The 24,932-nt window shown below is 39.5% G+C and overlaps 1 protein-coding gene across 3 annotated transcripts in view; it reads left to right on the top strand.

Annotated features, from left to right (window-relative positions):
* The window catches only part of hmcn1 (hemicentin 1), a 265,771-nt gene that overhangs the window by 160,135 nt on the left and 80,704 nt on the right, over positions 1–24,932 (top strand). For all 3 annotated transcript variants that reach the window (XM_062028319.1, XM_062028320.1, XM_062028318.1), the window contains exons 41-57: positions 371–546; positions 1,787–1,883; positions 2,994–3,116; positions 3,215–3,370; positions 8,282–8,563; positions 8,646–8,813; positions 12,338–12,451; positions 12,543–12,629; positions 14,239–14,430; positions 14,508–14,681; positions 17,681–17,794; positions 17,891–18,036; positions 19,904–20,054; positions 22,358–22,555; positions 22,624–22,737; positions 22,816–23,003; positions 23,096–23,192. In XM_062028319.1, the coding sequence (XP_061884303.1) occupies positions 371–546; positions 1,787–1,883; positions 2,994–3,116; positions 3,215–3,370; positions 8,282–8,563; positions 8,646–8,813; positions 12,338–12,451; positions 12,543–12,629; positions 14,239–14,430; positions 14,508–14,681; positions 17,681–17,794; positions 17,891–18,036; positions 19,904–20,054; positions 22,358–22,555; positions 22,624–22,737; positions 22,816–23,003; positions 23,096–23,192 (2,577 nt within the window). The remainder of the gene's footprint in view (positions 1–370; positions 547–1,786; positions 1,884–2,993; positions 3,117–3,214; positions 3,371–8,281; positions 8,564–8,645; positions 8,814–12,337; positions 12,452–12,542; positions 12,630–14,238; positions 14,431–14,507; positions 14,682–17,680; positions 17,795–17,890; positions 18,037–19,903; positions 20,055–22,357; positions 22,556–22,623; positions 22,738–22,815; positions 23,004–23,095; positions 23,193–24,932) is intronic.

Raw genomic sequence — 24,932 nt, forward strand, 5'->3', positions numbered from 1 at the left:
CTTGCCGGGACATATGGTACAATACAATCGGCAAGATAGGATGGAGCTAGACCGTGTAGTATTTTATACGTAAGTAGTAAAACCTTAAAGTCACATCTTAAGTGCAGAGGAAGCCAGTGTATGGTGTCATTCCCAGGCTTGATTTGTCCCCCAGGCCGCTATTTGCATAGCACGGAATTACACTATGGTGAGAGGTGTTTCTAATATTTTCCCCATCATATTGCCTGATATGGTAACCAACACACTACTCATTGTGACACAGTGGAGTTCTACACCAACGCAAACTGATCTCATTAGTCTGCACAGTCGTGCGACCAGTGAAAGGAAATTAAATTATATGATGATTTAATAATATTAATGTCTGCCTTAGTGCCACCCAACATCAAGGGCGAAGAGATGAACGCCACTGTGATGCTCGGTAGTCCTGTGGAGCTGCACTGCGTGAGTGATGCCATCCCCCCACCAACTCTGTCGTGGCGCAAAGATGGCCGCCCGCTGTTCAGGAAGCCCGGTCTGACTGTCACGGCAGATGGCAGTTTGCTCAAGGTATGGAATGGACCTCAGCAGACAACCCACCTATTCTTCTGCATATATCTTATAAGCACACTATTGAAATACATTTTGAGACACACTTCAGTCTCATTTAGGCCGCTGAGCCTAGTCTATAAAATCCGCTACACCTCCCTGATACCGAAGTACATGTCAAACTACTTCCAGAACGTAAATGACCGCCATAACCACAACACCAGGGGGAGCTCCACTAACCACGTTAAACCCAGATTCCGATCTAACAAAGGTCTTAACTCATTCTCCTTCTATGCCACATCAAAATGGAATGCACTCCCAACAGGTGTAAAAGAAAGTGCATCTCTATCCTCCTTCAAAACCGCACTAAAAGAACACCTCCAGGCAACTACAACCCTAGACTAACCCCCTCCCCCCACCACATCCCCGGATTGTAAATAATCAAATGTAAATAATCAAATGTATATAGTCGTTCTTATGCTTTCTGAGCTCACTATGTTCACCGCTCGCTGTACATATCCAATGAAGTCAGACCTACACTGTTACAATGTCCATTTCTCAGATGATATAATTGTTGATGACTCAAGTGCTGATATCAACCAAACCTAACCCCCCCGGCCCAACCCCCTCCACATCCCACCCCCCGGATTGTAAATAATGTAAATAATTCAATGTATATACTCTGATGATTAACTTGTGTGATGACTGTATTATGCTGATAGTATATATTTGTACCATGAATTGATTAACGTGGACCCCGTCTTAAACAAGATGAAAAACTTATTCGGGTGTTACCATTTAGTGGTCAATTGTATGGAATATGTACTGTGCTGTGCAATCTACTAATAAAAGTTTCAATCAATCAATCAAAGCTCTAAATTTAAACTTTATAGCTCATATTTGAGCGGAGACATTTTAGGTAAATATACTTATGCAGGAGACCTCGCAGGAACACTTCAGGAAAGGTCATTTTCCGTTCAACCTCAACACATTTGGGTTGAACTAGAACAGAGATGACGAACCAGCAGACCCTCTCATCTTCCATGAGTGAACTCTGACCTCACAAATGTTCTTCTGGATGAAAAAGTCTCACATGCTCCAACAGCTTATGGAAAGTGTTCCATCAGAGTGGAATCTCTCATACTGTAGCTGCTGATTTTTCCCCTACTTCCTGTATATGTATCAACCAGGTGTCCCAAGGCTATTGTTCATATTGTGTGTCAGGGTTACAATTAAGCCAACTGATGTTTCTGTTTGCTAGGTTGACAGTGCTGAGGTTCAGGACTCCGGCAGATACACGTGTGAAGCCACTAATGTTGCTGGGAAAACTGACAAGAACTATAACGTGAATGTGTTGGGTAAGTTCTGGGTTTTACCTGTCTGTGTTGCTGAAAAAAGTCAATTAAAACATCAAACAATCACGAACGCAGATTCCCTTTGGCTAATATTGTATTTATTTTTAGTCGTAACTAATTGTGCAACTCTATAGCTTGTATTCTGTCACATGACTTCTTCCCGGTAGTGAAAGCCAGTGGTGGTCACTCAAACCAAGATAGCAGCGCACAAACTATTTAAGTACACACTTCCTGCAAAAAGTAGATACGAGCAAACAATCAAATTATGCAATGGAATAGTCCTTATACTTTATCAAAAAAAGATGTGTCGAGTAATACCAAGGATTATCAGTCTGTGGAGTTCCCAGATATATCAAACTATCTTGTGCTCCGAAGTCAGGGGTCACCAACCCATCGATCACGATCGACCAGTTGATCTTTGGGACCCTGCCGGTTGATTGCGAAAATATTAGGAAAAAACTATTAATATTAATATATATATATATATGTTAAGGAACTGGTTAAAATATTGTTCTGATATTGTTCAACAGATGAAAGTACTTACCAAAAAATATAACAAATGACAGTTATTACCAATACAGTTACCAAAACACAAATTCAGTATCGGTATTGGTATCAGCCAATCTTACTCACGGATGATCAGAATCAGCATGTACTGGAGGTGGGTGGGTTCATATAAATATCAATATTATCAATACCAGGCAGTATCAGTATGACGCTATGAGATTTATATTTTTCAGTTGCCTTCTATGATATGCTCACAAATATTTGTATGTTTTGTGTCGTGTTGTTCAAACATGTTATTTTGTGTACAAACTCAGGAAAGAAGTCAAATTAGGTTTTTTTTCTTTGGTTGATATTGTTACATTGTCTTACTTCTAAAATATTGTTAAATAGTGTTTTATTCTGATGATCAACAAATTACAGGCAAAAATCTGAAAATTATTCAATGATCTTTAAAATTACTGTATATTGGCATTGGTGATGCTGGCCCGCTATTTACTTGGTATGTGATCGATACCAATATTTGCAGTATCGCCCACCTCAAAAAGGCACCTGTAAAGTTCCAGTAAGTACTGAGTGCCCTCTTTTGGTATTCTGTCGCTACTATAGTCTCTCCCAGTATTCGCGGCTCAGAGGAGGTGTCACCGTTCACAGTGATTGAAGGAAGTCTCATCACTCTGGTGTGTGAATCCAGTGGAATACCACCACCCAGTCTGAGCTGGAGGAAGGATGGTATGTATGTGTGCGTTCATGCGTGCATGTGTGTACAGTGACACTAAAAGGCATTTGTGCATCAAGGTAATACAGATTTTTACCTGTCTGCATTCCAGGTGCAGCACTCCGATCCGGCCAGCGAATCAGGGTTTTATCAGGAGGTCGTCAGCTCCAGATCTCAAGTGCTGAGCGAACAGATACAGCTTCTTATGTCTGTACAGCCTCAAGCGCAGCAGGCAGCACTTCTAAGGAGTACAGTCTTCAGGTTTATGGTTAGTGCGAGTCTTCATTGGTTGTATTTCTTAGTAAAGGATACAGTACAGTAGTGGATCCTCCAGCTATTGGCGGCAGCCCCACATGGTCGCTGAATTTTAAATTAAAATGGAACTTTTTTGTTGCAGAAATCCCATCTCGTTCACTCTAAGGGCCTGATCTACTAAGATACAAATACCAGGCGCTAAAGAGCCTGCGTAAACTATAAAATTGTGTGAACTATTAGTGGGCGTGTTGCGTGTGATCTACTAACTACAATTGATAACAAGTGAAAAAGTGGCATTGACCGCCTTGTTTGAATGAGGTTTTTGTGTTTATCTGCAGCTTTCACCATGGAGACACTCATTTACTGCACATTCATGTTATAATGCTCCTACCTTTCACGTTTTGCTATGTTTTGATTAGGGATGTCCGATAATATCGGCAGTCCGATATTATCGGCCGATAAATGCTTTAAAATGTAATATCGGAAATTATCGGTATCTGTTTCAAAATTATCGGTATCTGTTTCAAAAAGTAAAATTTATGACTTTTTAAAACGCCGCTGTGTACACGGACGTAGGGAGAAGTACAGAGCGCCAATAAACCTTAAAGGCACTTCCTTTGTGTGCCGGCCCAATCACATAATATGTACGGCTTTTCACACACATAAGTGAATGCAAGGCATGCTTGGTCAACAGCCATACAGGTCACACTGAGGGTGACCGTATAAACAACTTCAAAACTGTTACAAATATGCGCTACACTGTGTACCCACACCAAACAAGAATGACAAACACATTTCAGGAGAACATCCGCACCGTAACACAACATAAACACAACAGAACATATACCCAGAACCCCTTGCAGCACTAACTCTTCCGGGACGCTACAATATACACCCCCTGCTACCTCCTACCCGCCCCCCCAACCACGCCCACCTCAACCTCCTCATGCTCTCTCAGGGAGAGCATGTGCCAAATTCCAAGCTGCTGTTTTGAGGCATGTTAAAAAAAATAATGCACTTTGTAACTTCAATAATAAATATGACGGTGCCTTGTTGGCATTTTTTTCTATAACTTGAGTTAATTTATTTTGGAAAACCTTGTTATATTGTTTAATGCATCCAGCGGGGCATCACAACAGAATTAGGCATAATAATGTGTTAATTCCACAACTGTATATATCGGTATCGGTTGATATCAGAATCGGTAATTAAGAGTTGGACAATATCGGAATATCGGATATCGGCAAAAAAGCCATTATCGGACATCTCTAGTTTTGATACATGTATAACTTTTTATGGACGTTTTAGAAGCAGTCCTGCAGTGTATCCACAATGAAACACACTTTTTTAGCGTTATGAAGATGCGTCCTGGCTTTAATTGCAAGCGTATGCTGGAATGTTCCAGTCACGAGAAAATGCATATTGCAAGAATGTTTTTTTTATATTAATGGAAAATAACAAACGCAATTAAAAAATGCCAGCAGACACCAAAATACATCAATTGAGTGTGTTTTAATCAGCCACTTAAAGCAGCACTAAGTAACTTTTCAACCTTCATATAATATTTTCATGACTTTTGGGATGATACACGGACTAACAAATAGTTGAATGATACCTCTGTCATGGGGTCTGTATCGCTTTCTCTGGCACTTAGCGACATTGAGGAGGGTGGCAGGAACCCTGCCACACATAAAACTACAAATGTGCTGGTCACTCCCCCTTTCCGCATTTTTTAAAAAGACAGAAGTACGTGCGGCCAGGAAACTAAAAGAAGAAGAATGCCTACGTGCAATTACTGCTATCATGGCCGAAGCTCCAAAACAACCAAAGAAACAAAAAGTTTTGTCTGAGGAGACAAAAAAAGAAAAACGGAGAGTCAGGATAAACATTGCCCATAGTTTCACTCAAATGTGAGGGATTTCAAACCGAGGCCGCCTTGGCTCTGTTCTTGCTAAACTAGTAAGTGACTTTCGATGCTCAAATCAAAATGATAATGCTAATGTTAGCGATCGGAAATTTGCGTGGCTATTTTCGGAAAAAATCTCCCACCGGTCTTTCTTGGCTTTGGACCTGCTTCCACCGCAATACTGTCTTGGTAGTAGCGTCATGTTTGTAGCGCAATCAAAGATAATTTCTTGTCTTGTCTGTGTCTGTTATTTAACATCAGCATAGCCATTAGAGACGTAATATTTGTGACATTATTACAGCGGACTTCATGTCAGTATGACACTATGTAAAACACTACCACTTTGGTTCGCTGGCACCGCCAAAATCAACCATAACTGAAAGTTCTTAAGTGGGGCTTTAAAGGGGAACTGCACTTTTTTTGGAATGTTACCTATTGTTCACAATCATTATGAAAGACACGACGAGGGATGGATTTTTCTTTAATGCATTCTAAGTATTAAATAAATGTGATCAAAGGCCTGCCTATAATTGAGCCTAAGGCAGCCGTTCAATTCTGCCAATAGAGCCCCTAAAGACATCAAAACATCTCCATTAGGGTTTAAGTATATTTGTAATGTAGTAACGAGCACATTTATAGTAACATTTAATCTTTACGTATTTTGAACATTTTAAGCATACGCAACGCATTAACAATTGTTTTTCTTCATCATTGATTTCTGCTCACTGCAGACTTTATGAGAGCCAACAAACATAATAAAACATCACTTACTGCTGTCATCAGGATGCCGACTGCTAGGATGTTCATCTATTCCCATTTAGATTAAAAATGTCTCATAATCCTCGCGAAGAAACGGGGTGCGGGAACAAGCGCTTTTTGTGTCTTTCTCACCAGTTCCAGATCCTAAATGATTGTCAAAGTGTCCCAATTTATTGGATTACCTACTCAGACGTCTTCTTTGCAGGTGAGATTCATGATTTTTGATCTACAATAAACTTAAAGGGAGCAGGGAAGCAAGGAAGCAGCAGACCACTCGATTATGTAAAATAGTGACACACGCTTGTGATCACGGCGCCGCTATAAATAATTCATCTGAGTAGGCTTAAAATAACAATATCACTAATACTTGGTTAAGATTCAAGTCTTGTTGGCGCTTTTTGAATGGTTATTTATTAGATTTTATGGGCCAAATAGTGGAGCTCCCATTGGCTCCACTGTGAGCGTTTGATTAATATTTAGAATGCATTTATTTTTAAATCCATCCGTTGTCATGTTTTTCATAATGATTGTGAATGATAGGCAAAATTCCAAAAAATGTGCAGTTCCCCTTTAAAGGTGCTGTTTTCAACATTTACACAGATGTCTAGAGGACGCTAACTTTCCAATCTATTCTACACAGTACATCCCGCCCTCTTCCGGTTTCTAGTACGTAACACATGCACGCGCATTAGCTTTGGGTGTTGTTAGCTAATAATAGCTGGATAGGTAGTGTTAACTGTCATTGAATGTACTGTAAATTATATCATAACAACAACATGACTGCAAATTGTTAGTTGCTTCACCTGGACTGCTTTTGTATGTCTGCACACGCTCTCTGCGCATACAGGGCCGCCGTAAACACCAGTCGTTTTATTTAGGCCAGGAAATTTTTTTTACTACTACACAAACTTGGTAACTGTGAAAAATATAGACTATTTTAACACAAATGTGTTCTGGTAAACCACTAATGGTAACACAAGCTAGCCAATGTGATCTTCTTATATTTGTTTGTTTTGGTAAATGTAACTGTGAGCAAGTTGCAAACAGCCCATCTACGTCATCCAACAGCTATAACATTTGAAAATGAGACCGCTGGAGAGACGATATGTCTAATATTTTTAGTCCATATACAATATGTTGACATGCATACATTGAATGGAGCTCACACTCATAAGTATAAAACTACTTATTTCAAGCATGAAAAAAAAAAATCATGACTTTGACACAATTTTGTCTCATAATTAAAACGAATGACAGCCAAATGGACTTTGCTGTTTTATTTTCAATGAAACAATAGAAAATACGCACTCATAAAGTAGTACAGTTGGCACAGTACAGTAAACGGACAGTTCATATTTAAACATTTAACACGTGACATTTCAAACTATTTTGAACAGAAATAGTTCATGCACATTCAGATAAATTCTTCAAAATTACATTTAAAAATTTTTGGGCCGGGGGCCGGGCTGTATATTTGCGCACTAAAGAAAGAGCATGCACTTGGCGCGATGATGTCATGTTATCGAAGGAAAAATGCATTTTTAGACCATATGATTTGCCTGAGCGGCTAGTAGACCCCGAGAGTAACTAGCGGTTGCCTTGTTGCCTTTCCATTAAGAACAATAAATTAGTTTTTAGTATGAGTTTGCTGGTTTCAAGAAATGTAATGCCGGGCGCATATCATTATGTAAAGATAATGGCACTAGCATTTACTTAATTTAAGAATATTTTTCAATATATTGAGCAAAACGGTCTCTTTCTTTTTTTTTTCTACCAAGAAAAGTGCACTTGTTATTAGTGAGAATATACTTATTTTAAGGTATTTTGGGGTTCATTAAAGTTAGCTAATTCTACTTGTTTTGGAAAGTCCTGACAAGCCAAATTTTCTTGTTCTATTGGCAGATAATTTTGCTTAGTTCAAATAAAATACCCCTAATTTTTGTATTTTTTTTCTAGTTTTTGAACACTGACTTTTTGCAGTGCAGTTAAAGTTATTGTTGTTCAGGTTGTTAGCTATGGCTGATTTATATTAAAGTGATAGAAAACTGAAGTGTCTCTGCTCATTTCCTGATAATATTGTAAATCCCGCATTGCTCTGCTGTTTTTCGCTAATGGCGGGGAGTCCCGGATCTTAACCCCCGGGCATCTACTGTACTGTCATGTGATAGCATTCTGAGTGACCACTAAACACATTAGTGCTTGAAACCACTTATGAGTGAGCCAATGTGTACCAATTCATGTCCTCCTCTCACTTTTAAGTCCGGCCTTCCATCAGACGCAGCGAGGAAGATGCAGATGACGTCATTGTGACGAAAGGAGGTGATCTGATGCTGCAGTGCGCCGCAGACGGTGTGCCACGACCAGCGGTCACTTGGCTAAAAGACGGACGGCCCATCACAAGCCAGCATGGTGCCAAGGTTCTTAATGAAGGGAGGGTGCTGCAGATTAAAGATGCAAAAGTCGCAGATACGGGACGCTACACCTGTATTGCTGTTAATGTGGCAGGGCAGGTGGACAGCAAGCATGACATCAGTGTGCATGGTATGAATCTAATCTCATTTGTGACATTTAACACCAAAGTGCTTTAGTTTACTCATCTACTTATTTTCTCTCTGTTTTCTAGTGCCTCCAACTATTATTGGTCCGTTTCAATTTCCAGAAAATGTCAGTGTTGTTGTAAAGAATCCAGTTGCTCTAAGCTGTGAGGCTTCTGGCATTCCTCTCCCGGCCATCACCTGGCTTAAGGACGGTCGGCCAATTAAAGGGAGCAGTTCTGTTCGTGTACTCTCAGGTAATCTTTGATAAGGTTTTGTTGATGCTAGTACTCCTAGAGATTCAAGATTGAAAGTAGTTATTGTCACATGCGCAATAAGGACATTCTTGCACAATCAAATTCTTACTAAAAGTTGTCCACAATGAATACGAAACAATAGAAATTGAGTGTAAGTAAAACATAGACAGCTGTTTTACGAGGCTATTATGATCTGGATTAGGGGCTGCAGCTACCGATATTTTTAGTAATCGAGTAGGCTATCGATTGATTTGTTTGATTAATCGAGTATTCAAATAAAACACACTTTATAGTCTTAATGCGTCTTTTAGGAAAAATAGTTTTTTTCTGATGACCCTTATTCATTGTTCTTATAAATGCCCAAAACATTGAAATTTAACTTTCAACATTGGTGCATCACTATATATATATATATACAGTATATATATATATATATATATATATCCATACATCCATCCATCTTCTTCCGCTTATCCGAGGTCGGGTCGCGGGGGCAGCAGCCTAAGCAGGGAAACCCAGACTTCCCTCTCCCCAGCCACTTCGTCCAGCTCCTCCCGGGGGATCTCGAGGCGTTCCCAGGCCAGCCAGGAGACATAGTCTTCCCACCGTGTCCTGGGTCTTCCCCGTGGCCTCCTACCGGTCGGACGTGCCCTAAACACCTCCCTAGGGAGGCGTTCGGGTGGCATCCTGACCAGATGCCCGAACCACCTCATCTGGCTCCTCTCGATGTGGAGGAGCAGCGGCTTTACTTTGAGCTCCCCCTGGATGGCAGAGCTTCTCACTCTATCTCTAAGGGAGATAGAGTGATATATATATATATATATATATATATATATATATATATATATATATATATATATATATATATACTGTTTATATATATATATATATATATATATATATATATGTATATATATATATATATATATATATATATATATATATATATATATATATATATGTATATATATATGTATATATATATATATATATATATATATATATATATATATATATATATATATATATATATATATATATATATATGTTGTTTTTTTCAATAAGTATAAAAAAATCTGTGTAGCCTCAAACCAGGTAATAGATAATAAAAAAATAAGAACCAAACTAAACAAAAAGACTTTCTGATAAAGTATGATAAATTGAGTAACAATGCATTTAACAATTTAACACGTACACATTTGAAAACATATTAATTGGAGGAGTTGGGTTTAATTTTTGGACAAACAACTTGTTAGCATTAGCATACAAACTGTAGATGCTAAGGTGTCATCACATGCTTGCATATGTTTGAATAAAACATTCCTTATGCAAATCAAACATATACAATTTTGTTAGCTACCAACATATACTTTTAACTTGTTGCTGCTTGTTTGCTGTTCTTGAATATGCAGGGTGCTTTCTCGTAATGTGAAAGGGTCATAGATAGTGATATTGTGAAATGCCAGCTCCATTTTACAGTGCAAACATTTAAGTTAAGTTAAGTTAAAGTACCAATGATTGTCACACACACACTAGGTGTGGTGAAATTTGTCCTCTGCATTTGACCCATCCCCTTGTTTACCCCCTGGGAAGTGAGGGGAGCAGTGGGCAGCAGCGGTGCCGCGCCCAGGAAACGAACATTTCACCACATTGTCCGTTTTTTTCAGTAAAAATTATCGAAAAACCCATCTCATCTTCTTTGGGCCCTCTGCTCTCTTTTTCCCACTTCTTTGAACCAAGTTTTTTGGCACTGCGCTGTTTCTGCCAAATAAACATAGACCACATCACGATCTACATCACCGTAGGTGCACCACTCTCATGTGCGCTTTAATGAAGCAGTTTTACAGAAACAATTGTCAAGACCTGTCATTACAGGTCTGAATATATTCTAGTGTTATCTTAGTTTTGTTTCCTTTCCAGCACCCTTACTTTTTGTTCCACTTCTTGCCAGGCTCCCTGAGCGCTGTTTCCCTCACCTGCCTCTGATTGGCGATCAGGAGACGCACCTGCTTCTGATTGCTAATCAGAGAGCTATATTATGCCAGCCTGCCCCTGCAGCCAGATTTTAAAAAATAATAATAAAAAATAAATATATATATATATATATATATATATATATATATATATATATATATATATATATATATTTATTTATTTATTTATTTATTTTTATTTTTTTTCATTTTTTTAACTTGGGACTTCCCGCGGGCCTGATTTTGGATGCTGGCAGGCCGGATCCGGCCCGAGGGCCGTAGTTTGGGGACCCTGATGTAGATAATAGGTTTCACTATGTAAAGCGCTTTAAGTCTCTGGAGAAAAAAGCGCTACATAAATATAATCCATCCCAGTGGCCTAGTGGTTAGAGTGTCCGCCCTGAGATCGGTAGGTTGGAGTTCAAATCCCAGCCGAGTCATACCAAAGACTATAAAAATGGGACCCATTACCTCCCTGCTTGGCACTCAGCATCAAGGGTTGGAATTGGGGGTTAAATCACCAAAATGATTCCCGGGCGCGGCGCCGCTGCTGCCCACTGCTCCCCAAGGGGATGGGTCAAATGCAGAGGACAAATTTCACCACACCTAGTGTGTGTGTGACAATCATTGGTACTTTAACTTTTAACTTAACTTTTAATAATTCACTTCACTTTAAATGCTGTGACTACTAGATTACAGAAATGCTAATACAAATAATATTTTACAGACAGAAAGTTACAGGAATGTACACTTTATCCAATATTTGCATCTAATTGTGCAATATGAGAATGTTTTAAAGGTAACTAAATGTGATCTCTGAAAGGGGTACAAATTATTTCCATAGTAGGACCTCCACCCAGACATACAATACTAGTACATAGCTCATGAAGAACACTGTTAATTGCATTGTAAGTGGGCCAAATCACCTATATCAGAAAATATGAATACTGAATGCTCATGGAGATTTTGCATTTTCTCGCACATAATTAAATTACAGGGAACATTGTGGCCAACTGTCTCCTGCATCTTGGGGTCACAATTACTGCAACAATGTCTGTGTTGTTTTTCCTATTAAACACATTATCAAAGCAACAAAAAAACAATCAAATCTTATCAATCAATCAATCAAAGCCCTTAATCACAACAAGTGTCTCAAAGGGCTGCAAAAGCCACGACGACATCCTCGGCTCAGATGCCACATCAGTGCAAGACAAAACTCAACCAATGGGATACAATGACAAACCTTGTCTTATGTCTATTTGAGTTCATTGATTTGGTAAATGAATCGTTGCAGCCCTAATTTAGATCATCACCATTAAACACTTTTATATGTATTTAGTTTATGTATAAATTGGGTCCAATTATTCCCTGATAAAAGTTGTCAGGAAATCATTTTATTCAAACTTTGCTATAAAAGAACAGAACAGTGATGAAAAAAACACTGCATGCTATTATTTAATGTTTAAATGAAACTTTTTGTATTTCTTTGAGAACATTCCAAAATGTTTTGATGGGAAAATGTGATAATGAAGTTGAACGTTTCATCTCAAGGTGGGCGGAGCCTGCGTCTAATGCACGCTGCAGTAGAGGATGCTGGGAGGTACACCTGCATTGTATCAAACAGTGCTGGCGAAGGGAAGAAGGATTTTGACCTTGACATCCTCGGTAAATGAATACATTTTTTTTTTGTATGTGGAGAGACACAATTTAACTATTTAATTTTTCTTCTTTTATTTTTTTTGCTTGAACACAATAGTTCCACCGAGCTTTGTGGCAGAAAAAAGTGTTACTGACACAAAAGTGAAGGAGAAGCATAACATTACTCTGACCTGTGAGGCCTCAGGTAAATATTATATTCATCTGAACACCCAGTGGTGGTTTTAGCTATGGGCCTTGAGGGCAATTGCCCAGAGTGGGTTTCGATAAGGAGGCGCCGCAAAGATGTTGGGCAAAATAATTATAACAATTTTTTGTGCACTGTGATTATTTACTCATCACGTGTGTCAGATGATGAGTTGAAGACATGTAGTTCTTTGTTAAGGTTTAGGAAAGCCTTGAAAGTTGAAATAATAAAAAATTATAAAATATAGTAACAATTACTTTCATCCCATAGATCACAGGCATCAAACTCAAGGCCCGGGGGCCAGATGCGGTCCGCCACTTCATTTTATTTGGCCCTCGAAAGCCTGGAAATAATATGTATCAATAAAGTACTGTAACTTTTCATACTAAATTCTTTCTTACCATTTTGGGAGAGAGAAAAAATATATGCACTCCATGTAACAGCAAATGATGTTAACTTAAATATTGTCTAATGATGCAAGAATATATTATCAAACATTCAAGCCATTTTTTAAATAGAAATAAATACTAATGATAATGATTTTGAAGCAAGTAATCCGTCAAATTGTGCAATGTAAAAGTAGCAATAGATTTCATGGTAAAATTGTGAAATTTACTGTGGTTTTTACAAAATGTTTCTATAATTGAAAAAAACAGTACTTTTTTTACTGTAATAAACTGTGGTGCCGTTTTGGCATTTACAGTAATACACAGAAAAATCTACAGTTGTTGATTTACGGTAAAAAAATATAAACAAACAAACTGGCAGTTCAGGTGCCAAAATTTTACTGTAAAATTGCAGGTTTTTATATTTACAGTAAAAAAACAAATGCAAATTTTACAGTAAAATTCTGGCAACTGAGCTGCCTTTTTTTTTAACCATGAAAACAGTAGTACTGTTTTTCCATTTACAGTATTTTACACTTAATTTAGAGATTAAATCATTGCAAATTGCCATATTTTTGGACAATTTAGTTCTTAAAAAATCTACTAATAAAATGAATTAAAAAAATAGTGCAATAATAGTATTCACTGTTAGAAGCGGCCCTCTGGGGCCAAACATAAATGCCCTCAGTGAAAATGACTTTGACACCTCTGCCATAGATTATTTGAACGCTGATGTTCCAGGCAATCTAATTTGTAGTGAATGTATAGGATAGGCAAATATAAGCCTTGGGTTCCGCCTATTCCTTTTTCGGTCATTCTTTTTTTTTTTGTGTGTGTGTGAATGTGAATAATTGCTAATATGTATGATCTGTGCTGTTAAATTGATCACACGAAATATTATATGACCGAAATAAACTAATTTAATTCATAATCAGAATCAGAATAGTTTGTATTGCCATTGTTTGAGAACGGGCTCACAAACTAGGAATTTTACTTGGTGCAATTGTGCATTCATTCATACTGGCACCTCCATTTTGCACAGATGAGGAAAAACAAAGAGAGTCTCCGACATAGTGTCACAAGATTCAATAGCACTGTAAATGGGCAAACAAAAACAGAGGGTCATCAACTCGCCCCACGGTGTCACTTATGGTGCAGTCACACAAACACCACTGTATATCGCCATCATTCTCTACCAATCTAAAGTCTACTTCTGTTGCTAGGTAACCCACTTCCTGAGATTAAATGGCTAAAAGACGGGCAACGACTACTACCTGACAGGCGCCACCATGTCTTGTCTCACGGTCGTTACCTCCAAATTTCTGGTGCCCAGGTGGCTGACACTGGCAGGTACAGTTGCCTGGCATCGAACAGTGCAGGGGATCGCAGTCGCCATTTCAACCTCAATGTCCTGGGTACGTACGCAGCAAACCACAGAGGTGATTCAAATATTTCCGTGTTCTGTATCTTTACTGTCTTCTATTCCTGTCAGTTTCTCCCACCATTGCTGGGTCAGGACCGGATGGTTCCGCAGAGGAGGTGACAGTAACGCTCAGCAGCCCCACCTCTTTGGTATGTGAAGTTCAGTCTTACCCTCCTGCACTGATCACCTGGCTCAAAGACGGCACTGCTTTTGAGTCCAGCCGTAGCGTCCGAGTTCTTCCAGGTGTGTTTTTACATTCATTGAAGATTGAATTGCTCTCAACGTTACTTGACTGGCCTGCCTTTATAAAAGAAAAGCCATTACAGTCAACACATGATGTTTTGGTGACGTTAGAGGGGACTTATGATGAATTTGATCTTTTCTGATTTATAAATGTTACAATGTTGGATGGCAGCACGGTGGGACAGGGGTTAGTGCATGTGCCTCACAATACGAAGGTCCTGAGTAGTCCTGAGTTCAATCCTGGGCTCGGGATCTTTCTGTGTGGAGTTTGCATGTTCTCCCCGTGACTGCGTGGGTTCCCTCCGGGTACTCCGGCTTCCTCCCACCTCCAAAAACATGCACCTGGGGATAGGTTGATTGGCAACACTAAATTGGCCCTAGTGTGTGAATGTGAGTGTGAATGTTGTCTGTCTATCTGTGTTGGCCCTGCGATGAGGTGGCGACTTGTCCAGGGTGTACCCTGCCTTCCGCCAGAATGCAGCTGAGATAGGCTCCAACACCCCCCGCGACCCCAAAAAAGGGACAAGCGGTAGAAATGGATGGATGGATGGACAATGTTGGATACCGGTGTTAAATCATGTAAAAGCATCAAATAACAAGGTGGCGGAAGCTTCTGTGGGTTTTGGATGCCTCTGTTTACCAGCTTTTACAGTCTGGCTATGTTGTGACGTTGCAGCAAACTGGATGTACTTATTTAGACATTAGGTAAAGCTCTCAAACAGAAAGGAGGCGCACCTCCCCTCCGCTTCAAAGCTGTGAAGAAGTGGCAAAAAAATGAAGGATAAATTATTAGTTTCATCTTGCTAAAAACAGCTTTTTTTAAATACAGAGTCTGAATCGATCTAAGAGTTTGCAGGCAGAGATGTCCGATAATGGCTTTTTTGCAGATATCCGATATTCCGATATTGTCCAACTCTTAATTACCGATTTCGATATCAACCGATACCGATATATACAGTCGTGGAATTAACACATTATTATGCCTAATTTTGTTGTGATGCCCCACTGGATGCATTAAACAATGAAACAAGGTTTTCCAAAATAAATCAACTCAAGTTATGGAAAAAAAATGCCAACATGGCACTGCCATATTTATTATTGAAGTCACAAAGTGCATTGTTTTATTTAACATGCCTCAAAACAGCAGCTTGGAATTTGGGACATGCTCTCCCTTGGAGAGGTTGAGGGGGGCGGGGTTGGGGAAGGGGGGTTTAGGGGGTAGCGAGGGGTGTATATTGTAGCGTCCCGGAAGAGTTAGTGCTGCAAGGGGTTCTGGGTATTTGTTCTGTTGTGTTTATGTTGTGTTACGGTGCGGATGTTCTCCCAAAATGTGTTTGCCATTCTTGTTTGGTGTGGGTTCACAGTGTGGCGCATTATTGTAACAGTGTTAACGTTGTTTATACGGCCACCCTCAGTGTGACCTGTATGGCTCTTGACCAAGTATGCCTGGCATTCACTTGTGTGTGTGTGAAAAGCCGTAGATACTATGTGATTGGACCGGCACGCAAAGGCAGTGCCTTTAATGTTGATTGGCGCTCTGTACTTCTCCCTACGTCCGTGTACCACTCCGTACAGCAGCGTTTTAAAAAGTCATGAATTTAACTTTTTGAAACCGATTATTTCCGATATTACATTTTAAAGCATTTATCGGCCGATAATATCGGACTGCCGATATTATCGGGCATCTCTATTTGCAGGTGTACCTAATAGTGTGACCGAGTGAATTCATATAATGTTTATGAAGGTTATTTTCTTAGACTTAGACTTCCTTTCTTGTCATTCAAATTTGAACTTTACAGTACAGATAAGAACGACATTTCGTTGCATTAGCTCGTTGTAGTGCATGATAAAAGAGAAATAAGGTGCAGATATACATAGATTTACTGTACAGATAAATATATTGCACTTTTGCATATGCATCCACGTTTATGGATGTATGTTATATTGTCTTTATATTCCAGCGAGTTCATCCGTTTTTGGGGGGAAATGAGGGGATTATTTTGATGCATTCAAGAGTCTTATGTCCTGAGGGAAGAAGCTGTTACAGAACCTGGAGGTTCTGCTACGGAGGCTGCGGAACCTCTTTCCAGAGTCCAGCAGTGAAAACAGTCCTTGGTGGGGGTGGGAGGAGTCTCTGCAGATTTTCTGAGCCCTGGTCAGGCAGCGGCTTTTTGCGATCTCCTGGATAGGAGGAAGAGAAGTCCTGATGATCTTTTCCGCCGTCCTCACCACTCTCTGCAGAGACTTCCAGTCTGAGGCACTGCAGGCTCCATTTTCCATATATTTTTAAACAATGTAAAACATTTTAAAGATATTGATTTTGATACTTTTGGAGAGGGTAGTGGTGTGGTTTCAAAGGACAGCTTGCAGACAGACTCAAAAAATGGCTTATAATGTGTGGTGCAAAATATAAGTACATTTTACACCAAAGCATATCCAAAAAATCAGGGATGTTCAACTAAATTGTTTTAGGGGCCACATTTAGTATAATTAAAGAAGTTGAACAAATGACTACTGACTGTATCTGAAGTAAACAAGCTACAGCAACACCTTAGTTGCATAAATCACATTATGAGAAAAAAAAATTGTAACCGCCAAAAAAGGAGAGGACTTAAAGGGGTTCCTTGAGGAACGCCTCACTCACAAGTTTGGACCCCAGTATTCTATGTTTGCTGCAAGGTTAAAATGTCAATCCAAGGATCTGCCGATGTGTTTACCGAAGTCCAAGTTCCTCTTTACAACAGGAGCATTCTAGTGTTTTTTAGGAATTTGCTGCAAAAATGTTTGCTTCCCAAGTTTTGAACTGAACTCTTGGGTCGCTATGGTGGGATTTCTGAGCCAGATTTGGCCCCCGGGCTGCCAGTTGAATAGCCCTGCAATCAATATTATCGACACCAAAAGGAAGTGTTTGAAATGTAGATTGAAATCATCATAGGTCCCCTTTAAGTTACTACTTGAGTATTTATAAAATATTGTTATTCACGCACATCCTTTCACAGGTGGGCGCACGCTGCAGATTCTCAATGCAAAAGAAGAGGATGCTGGGAGATACACCTGTGTCGCCACTAATGAGGCTGGAGAGACACTGAAACACTTTGAGGTCAAAGTCCATGGTCCGTTTAGGCTTGTTGTGTAACATCATACATGGTTCCTTAAAACAGGTTTAACCTTTTTAATTCCTCATTGTTTATTATTTCTATGGCCACTAGTTCCACCACAGATTAATAAAAATGATATCCCAGGCGAAGGACTGGCCCCTAAAGATGTCAAGGTCAAAGTCAACGGCACACTTATTCTGGAATGTGCTGCTCAGGCCTTTCCAACTCCAGCACTGCAGTGGTACAAGGACGCACAGGTACCAAGGCCCTGTCAACTTCTTTATTTTAATGTACTTCTTTATTTTAATGTACAAAACCCAAAACCAGTGAAGTTGGCATGTTGTGTAAATCGGAAATAAAAACAGAATACAATGATTTGCAAATTATTTTCAACTTATATTCAATTGAATAGACTGCAAAGACAACATACATAACGTTCGAACTGGAAAACTGATTTTTTTGCAAATATTAGCTCATTTGGAATTTGATGCCTGCAACATGTTTCAAAAAAGCTGGCACGAGTGGCAAAAAAGACTGAGAAAGTTGAGGAATGCTCTTCAAACACTTATTTGGAACACCCCACAGGTGAACAGGCTAATTGGGAACGGGTGGGTGCCATGATTTGGTATAAAAGCAGCTTCCATGAAATGCTCAGTTACTCACAAACAAGGAGAGAATAGAATAGAATAGAATAGAAAGTACTTTATTGATCCCTGGGGGAAATTCAGCATCACAGTTCGCTCACAATAGACAATAAACACTTGGGTATTTTTTACATGTGAATAATATAAATACAGTGGGGCGAGGGTCATGACTTTGTGAACAAATGCATGAGCAAATTGTTTAAGAACCATCTACGGTCCGTGATATCATCAAAAAGTTCGGAGAATCTGGAGAAATCACTGCACGTAGGCTGCAAGGCTGAAAACCAACATTGAATGCCCGTCACCTTCGATCCCTCATTAAAAACCAACATCAGTGTGTAAAGAAGATCACCACATGGAACACTTCCAAAAGCCACTGTCAGTAACTACAGTTCGTCGCTACATCTGTAAGTGCAATTTAAAACTCTACAATGCAAAGCGAAAGCCATTTATCAACAACACCCAGAAACGCCGCCGGCTTCGCTGGGCCCGAGCTCATTTAAGATGGACTAATGCAGAGTGTGAATGTTGTCTGTCTATCTGTGTTGGCCCTGTGATGAGGTGGCGACTTGTCCAGGGTGTACCACGCCTTCTGCCCGATTGTAGCTGAGATAGGCTCCAGCGCCCCCGCGACCCCTAAGGGAATAAGCGGTAGAAAATGGATGGATGGATGGATAATGCAAAGTGTTCTGTGGTCTGACGAGTCCACATTTCAAATTTTTTGGGAAACTGTGGACTTCGTGTCCTCTGGACCAAAGAGGAAAAGAACCATCCGGATTGTTATAGGCACAAAGTTGAAAAGCCAGCATCTGTGAAGGTATGGGGTTGTATTAGTGCCCAAGGCATGGGTAACTTACACATCTGTGAAGGCGCCATTAATGCTGAAAGGTACATACAGGTTTTGGAGCAACATATGTTGCCATCCAAGCAACGTTATCATGGACGCCCCTGCTTATTTCAGCAAGACAATGCCAAGCCACGTGTTAAAACAGCGTGGCTTCATAGTAAAAGAGTGCGCGTACTAGACTGGCCTGCCTGTAGTCCAGACCTGTCTCCCATTGAAAATGTGTGGTGCAATATGAAGCCTAAAATACCACAACGGAGACAACTTAAGATGTACATCAAGCAAGAATGGGATAGAATTCCACCAAATTGGTCTCCTCAATTCCCAAACGTTTACTGAGTGTTGTTAAAGGAAAGGCAATGTAACACAGTGGTAAAAATGTGTTGCTGCCATGAAATTCTAAGTTAATGATTTGCAGAAAAAAAGCTAGTTTCTCAGTTCGAACATTAAATATCTTGTCTTTGCAGTCTATTCAATTGAATATAGGTTGAAAAAGATTAGCAAATTATTGTATTCTGTTTGTATTTACGATTTACACAACATGCCAACTTCACTGGTTTTGGGTTCGGTATTTATGTCTAAATAAACAATACTTCTCCCTCCCCTTTTCCTCTATCTGATGCTTCTTCTGGGTAGATCCTTCGGGCAGATGAGCATGTGTCCATCACAGCTAACGGCCGTATCCTTCAGATCAAACATGCTCAGGTGTCCGACACAGGCCGCTACACCTGCATAGCCACGAATGTAGCTGGAGAGGACGAGAAGGACTTTGATGTAAATATACAAGGTGAACCGGGTTGACTGATGATAATGTGCCTGAGACGACTTAACGAACTTGTGTATTTTTTGAAACCTCAATAATTGCGGATCTAAAATATTTTCAACAAATGTGATGACTACCGATACTTATAGCTAGGGGTGCCTGCCATCATGGAAAGAAAAAAAAAATTAAAAAGAAAAAAAAAAAAATTAAATTGTTATGTGTATCCAGTGATTATACTAAAGTTATTTTCCATTTAACTTCACCAGTTTTAGATTATTTTTATTTTTATTTTCACATTTGCCGTTCAAATACTGAGAAGAGACGGTGTGGTGATCAGCAGCCAGTTGAGGCACGTCACTGCGTTGTGCCTCAACATGGATTGTGCGCAATGACTCGGCTAACTGCTGGCCTGCTGTGCAGTGAGACCGTATTGCTATATGAATTATATTATACATTTCCATAGTTTAGTTAGCTGAGGTATATGATGTACAGTGCATTTTGTCAACAACTGTATGTGTGTAACGTATTTTTAGTGCTGAGCGATCATAAAACTTTGCTGCGAAGACACACTGTGTGAGGCTCGTCTCATAACCCCGCCTCCTGGTGCCAAGCACCTCCGCCGCAGAATGCACCGCCCGACGGGAGCGCCGCGGCCGCACCAACCAAAGCCCACACCCAAATCCTCCACGTGCAAGACCGAATCCACCCAAAAAAAGTCACTTAACAAGAAGCCAAAAAGTGCAAAAACAACAATGCTCGCGCTGCAGGAGCCGCGAACGACCGCAGGGACACAACATTAGGTACACCTGCACTGCAGGTTCATATGTTTGTAAATCTGACTGTGATGATGCAGTCGTGCCTCACCAGACATTAACCTCACTGCATGCCACTGGCAGATACCGATAATAATCCAATACAATATCCACAAGGATCTTAGTACATGCTTTTATTATTTTGTAGTGTGGAATGTTACAAAAGGCTTGATCAAGTGAAATTATTCAAATTAAAACAGAGAACAATGATAGTTATAAATAATACTTACCTATTTATTGACCGTCTGGAATGGACTTATGCTGTCTTCAAGTTGAAGTGGAGTGGTAACTGCTTTTTTTGCAACACCTCATTATCACAGTAAAAAAAAACAAGTTCAGCTTTTGATGCAGAAAATTGATGGGGACATGTTTGTTACCGGATACTTTATGTTTCTGTCTTGGAGACTTTGTATGTGTAAGTAATATCAAACTATATTTATTTGATACTTGTTTATACTGACAAATGTGATGGTTTAGACTGCAACATTGTTCAATTTAGGACACTTACTATGTTTGTCGAGCTTGTGTGCTTAGTTGCTGTGTATCTGCTTGCTCCTATGCTGCCTACTATATTTAAAAATACCAACCTTGTATGTTTATTGGAGGATATTTAGATGTTAACTGGCTGTCTGTCTTTTCACAAGTAAACTTTCTACAGGACTACCGTATTTTTCGGAGTATAAGTCGCTCCGGAGTATAAGTCGCACCTGCCGAAAATGCATAATAAAGAAGGAAAAAAACATATATAAGTCGCACTGGAGTATAAGTCGCATTTTTTAGGGAAATTTATTTGATAAAACCCAACACCAAGAATAGACATTTGAAAGGCAATTTAAAATATATCAATCAATCAATCAATCAATGTTTATTTATATAGCCCTAAATCACAAGTGTCTCAAAGGGTTGCACAAGCCACAACGACATCCTCAGTACAGAGCTGACATAAGGGCAAGGAAAAACTCACCCCAGTGGGACGTCGATAAAGAATAGTGAACAACAGGCTGAATAAGTGTACGTTATATGACGCATAAATAACCAACTGAGAACGTGCCTGGTATGTTAACGTAACATATTATGGTAAGAGTCATTCAAAAAACTATAACATATAGAACATGCTATACGTTTACCAAACAATCTGTCACTTCTAATCGCTAAATCCCATGAAATCTTATACGTCTAGTCTCTTACGTGAATGAGCTAAATAATATTATTTGATATTTTACGGTAATGTGTTAATAATTTCACACATAAGTCGCACCCCCGGCCAAACTATGAAAAAAACTGCGATTTATAGTCCGAAAAATACGGTACTTGTATCGGAGCTTATGTCTGGGATTTTAGATGCAAGCCAATATCATCCAGTACTTGTTTTTTTTTGTGTTTTTTTTGCTGATATCAGACCAATATAAATATCGGATCAGGACACCCCTACTTCTAACCGTATAACCCACCATATAACCGTAAGCCAATTAATTTAGTCTTAGAATACTGAAAGGAGCTCTGTCTTTCCCCCAGTTCCTCCTAATTTCAGCAAACCTGGTGGAGCTGGTGACTCAACATCGCCCTTTGGCTTCGGAGTAGACGCTCGCGATGTGATACTCAATAATCCAATATCTTTGTATTGCGAGACCAATGCTGTCCCCCCTCCGACACTCACCTGGTTCAAAGATGGGCACCCGCTGGCCTCCAATGACAACATTCTGATCCTGCCAGGTGAGACAGAGACAGGAAGTAGCTGCCATAGAAAGAGTGTATGCCAATATGTCAGTTGTTGCGCATAGGGGGAAGAGTTCTACAGATCCCCAGGGCTCAGGCAGAGGACGCTGGCAGATACACATGTGTGGCTGTCAATGACGCCGGAGAAGACTCAATTCAGTATGATATTAGAGTATTACGTAAGTATGTTGAATTTGGACTAATGATGAGTTTTGGTGAGTTTTTTTCCACCCCGGTTTCTTTATATCTCGCATCAGTGCCCCCAACTTTACGAGGAACACACAGCGATTTGCCTGATGAGGTGACCGTGTTGGCGAATAAAACAACATTACTGGAATGCCATGTGGACGGAAACCCAGCCCCTAAGATCACCTGGTTTAAGGACAGCGACCCCGTCAGCCACAAAGGACCTCATAAGATTTTGTCCAATGGCAGAACACTTCAGGTAGCAGCCATTTTTATCAACATGTCTGAATGCTACCTTGTATCCAATTCATGTTCACATCTCATGTCATGCTTTCGGTGTCTTTATCTCAGGTTTTGACTGCTCAAGTGACTGACACAGGACGCTATGTGTGTGTGGCTGACAATGTAGCTGGAAGTGTTGAAAAATCGTTCAATCTCAATGTTCACGGTGAGTCGACAGTCCGTTAGAACTTCACATTTGTCTTGAGGTTTTACATAGCGTGTCAGAAAAGTTCCAGGACTGTTTTCAAGCTCGAGGAGGTCATCAAGAGGCCTTATTTTGAAGACATGGATGACAGAAAGATGGCCAGTTGCAGAGGATCTCTGAAGAAGTGAACGAAGGCATAGCAGAGAAGGCGAGGGAAGTCTTTCAGACTCCAGAGCGATTACACCATTCCTGGAATTTTTCTGACACATTTCAATAGAACCTCATTTTACAAACTTAACTGGCTCTTAAACAGGGTTCATAAATAGAAAATGCCATATTTTGAAACAAATTTCTCCTTTAAAAACAATGTAAATATGATAATGGGTTCCAGCTCCAACAAAAGTCCTTATTTCATTAAAAAAGTTTATAAATGTTTATCACAATATAAAGCACTTAACAGTTGTGTATATCAACAAAATATAAGGTGTTAATGGATCAACATTCTACTTAAAAATGGGAACTGCACTTTTTTTGTAATGTTGCCTATCGTTCACAATCATTATGAGAGACAAGAAGACAAATGTACTTGTTTTAATACATTCTATACATTCTAACTAACTAACTAAGTCAGCTTCCAATGGAGTCAATGTGAGGTTCTCCATTGCACCCATTAGGCCCTCTGAATAACCATCCAAAAACCACGACAATACTCCAACAATACTTATTTACATTTCGTGACCTGAATATTAACCAAGTATTAGCGATATTGTTTTTATAAGCGCTAATGCAAACGAACTACCGTATTTATAGCGGCACTGTGACCACAGAGAGCTAACTTGCTTAGGATAGGAGAGGTGAGCTGCTTTCTCAACTCGGAGCTCATGAAAGTTTATTCTAGATCAGTGGTTCTTAACCTTGTTGGAGGTACCGAACCCCACCAGTTTCATATGCACAGTCACCGAACCCTTCTTTAGTGAAAAATAAACTTTTTTTTTTTTTTTTTTCCGAATTCAAGACTAAAGTTATATGTTTTTTTACTTGTGCACAAAATGAACCGTGCATGAACATCACCTTGTTCAAAGAACAAAACCAACACAGTGCATGGACGCACAACAAATTACACACTTGCAAATCAGATGGAAAATTAGAGGGAACATTGTTTGGGGGTATCCATAATACTTAAAATTAGACTTCCTTTTTATTGTCATTCCAATTTTAACTTTACAGTACAGATACGCCGATAGGGAGAAGTTTTTATTTACACGATTGATTGATTAATTGAATGAAACTTTTATTAGTAGATTTCACAGTACAGTACACATTCCGTACAATTGACCACTAAATGGTAACACATAAGTTTTTCAACTTGTTTAATTAAGTCGGGGTCCACGTTAATCAATTCATGAGTCTGGTGTGTCTTGACCGCTGCGGCGGAGGCTCTGCCGAACCCCTAGGGTTCGATCGAACCCAGGTTAAGAACCACTGTTCTAGATCCTAAATAATGCATCTCATCTTCATATTAGAAGGATGAGGACATAATCCGACAAGTTGGTCAACTTTCATCCAATTTAGACCAGGAAATGGCGAGATAGATATCGCATTTATTTACTAGTTAGAATGTATTAAAAAAAAACAAATATATGTTTGCCTGTCTTACATAAGGATTGGCAAAATTCCCCCAAAAAGTGGAGTTCCCCTTTAATAACAAAGTCAAAATAGCAACAACCAGCTGAACTGTCTTTATTTTTAGCCACCCTACCG

The sequence above is a fragment of the Entelurus aequoreus genome, linkage group LG19 (genome assembly GCF_033978785.1).
Source record: "Entelurus aequoreus isolate RoL-2023_Sb linkage group LG19, RoL_Eaeq_v1.1, whole genome shotgun sequence".
Taxonomy (NCBI): Eukaryota; Metazoa; Chordata; class Actinopteri; order Syngnathiformes; family Syngnathidae; genus Entelurus; species Entelurus aequoreus.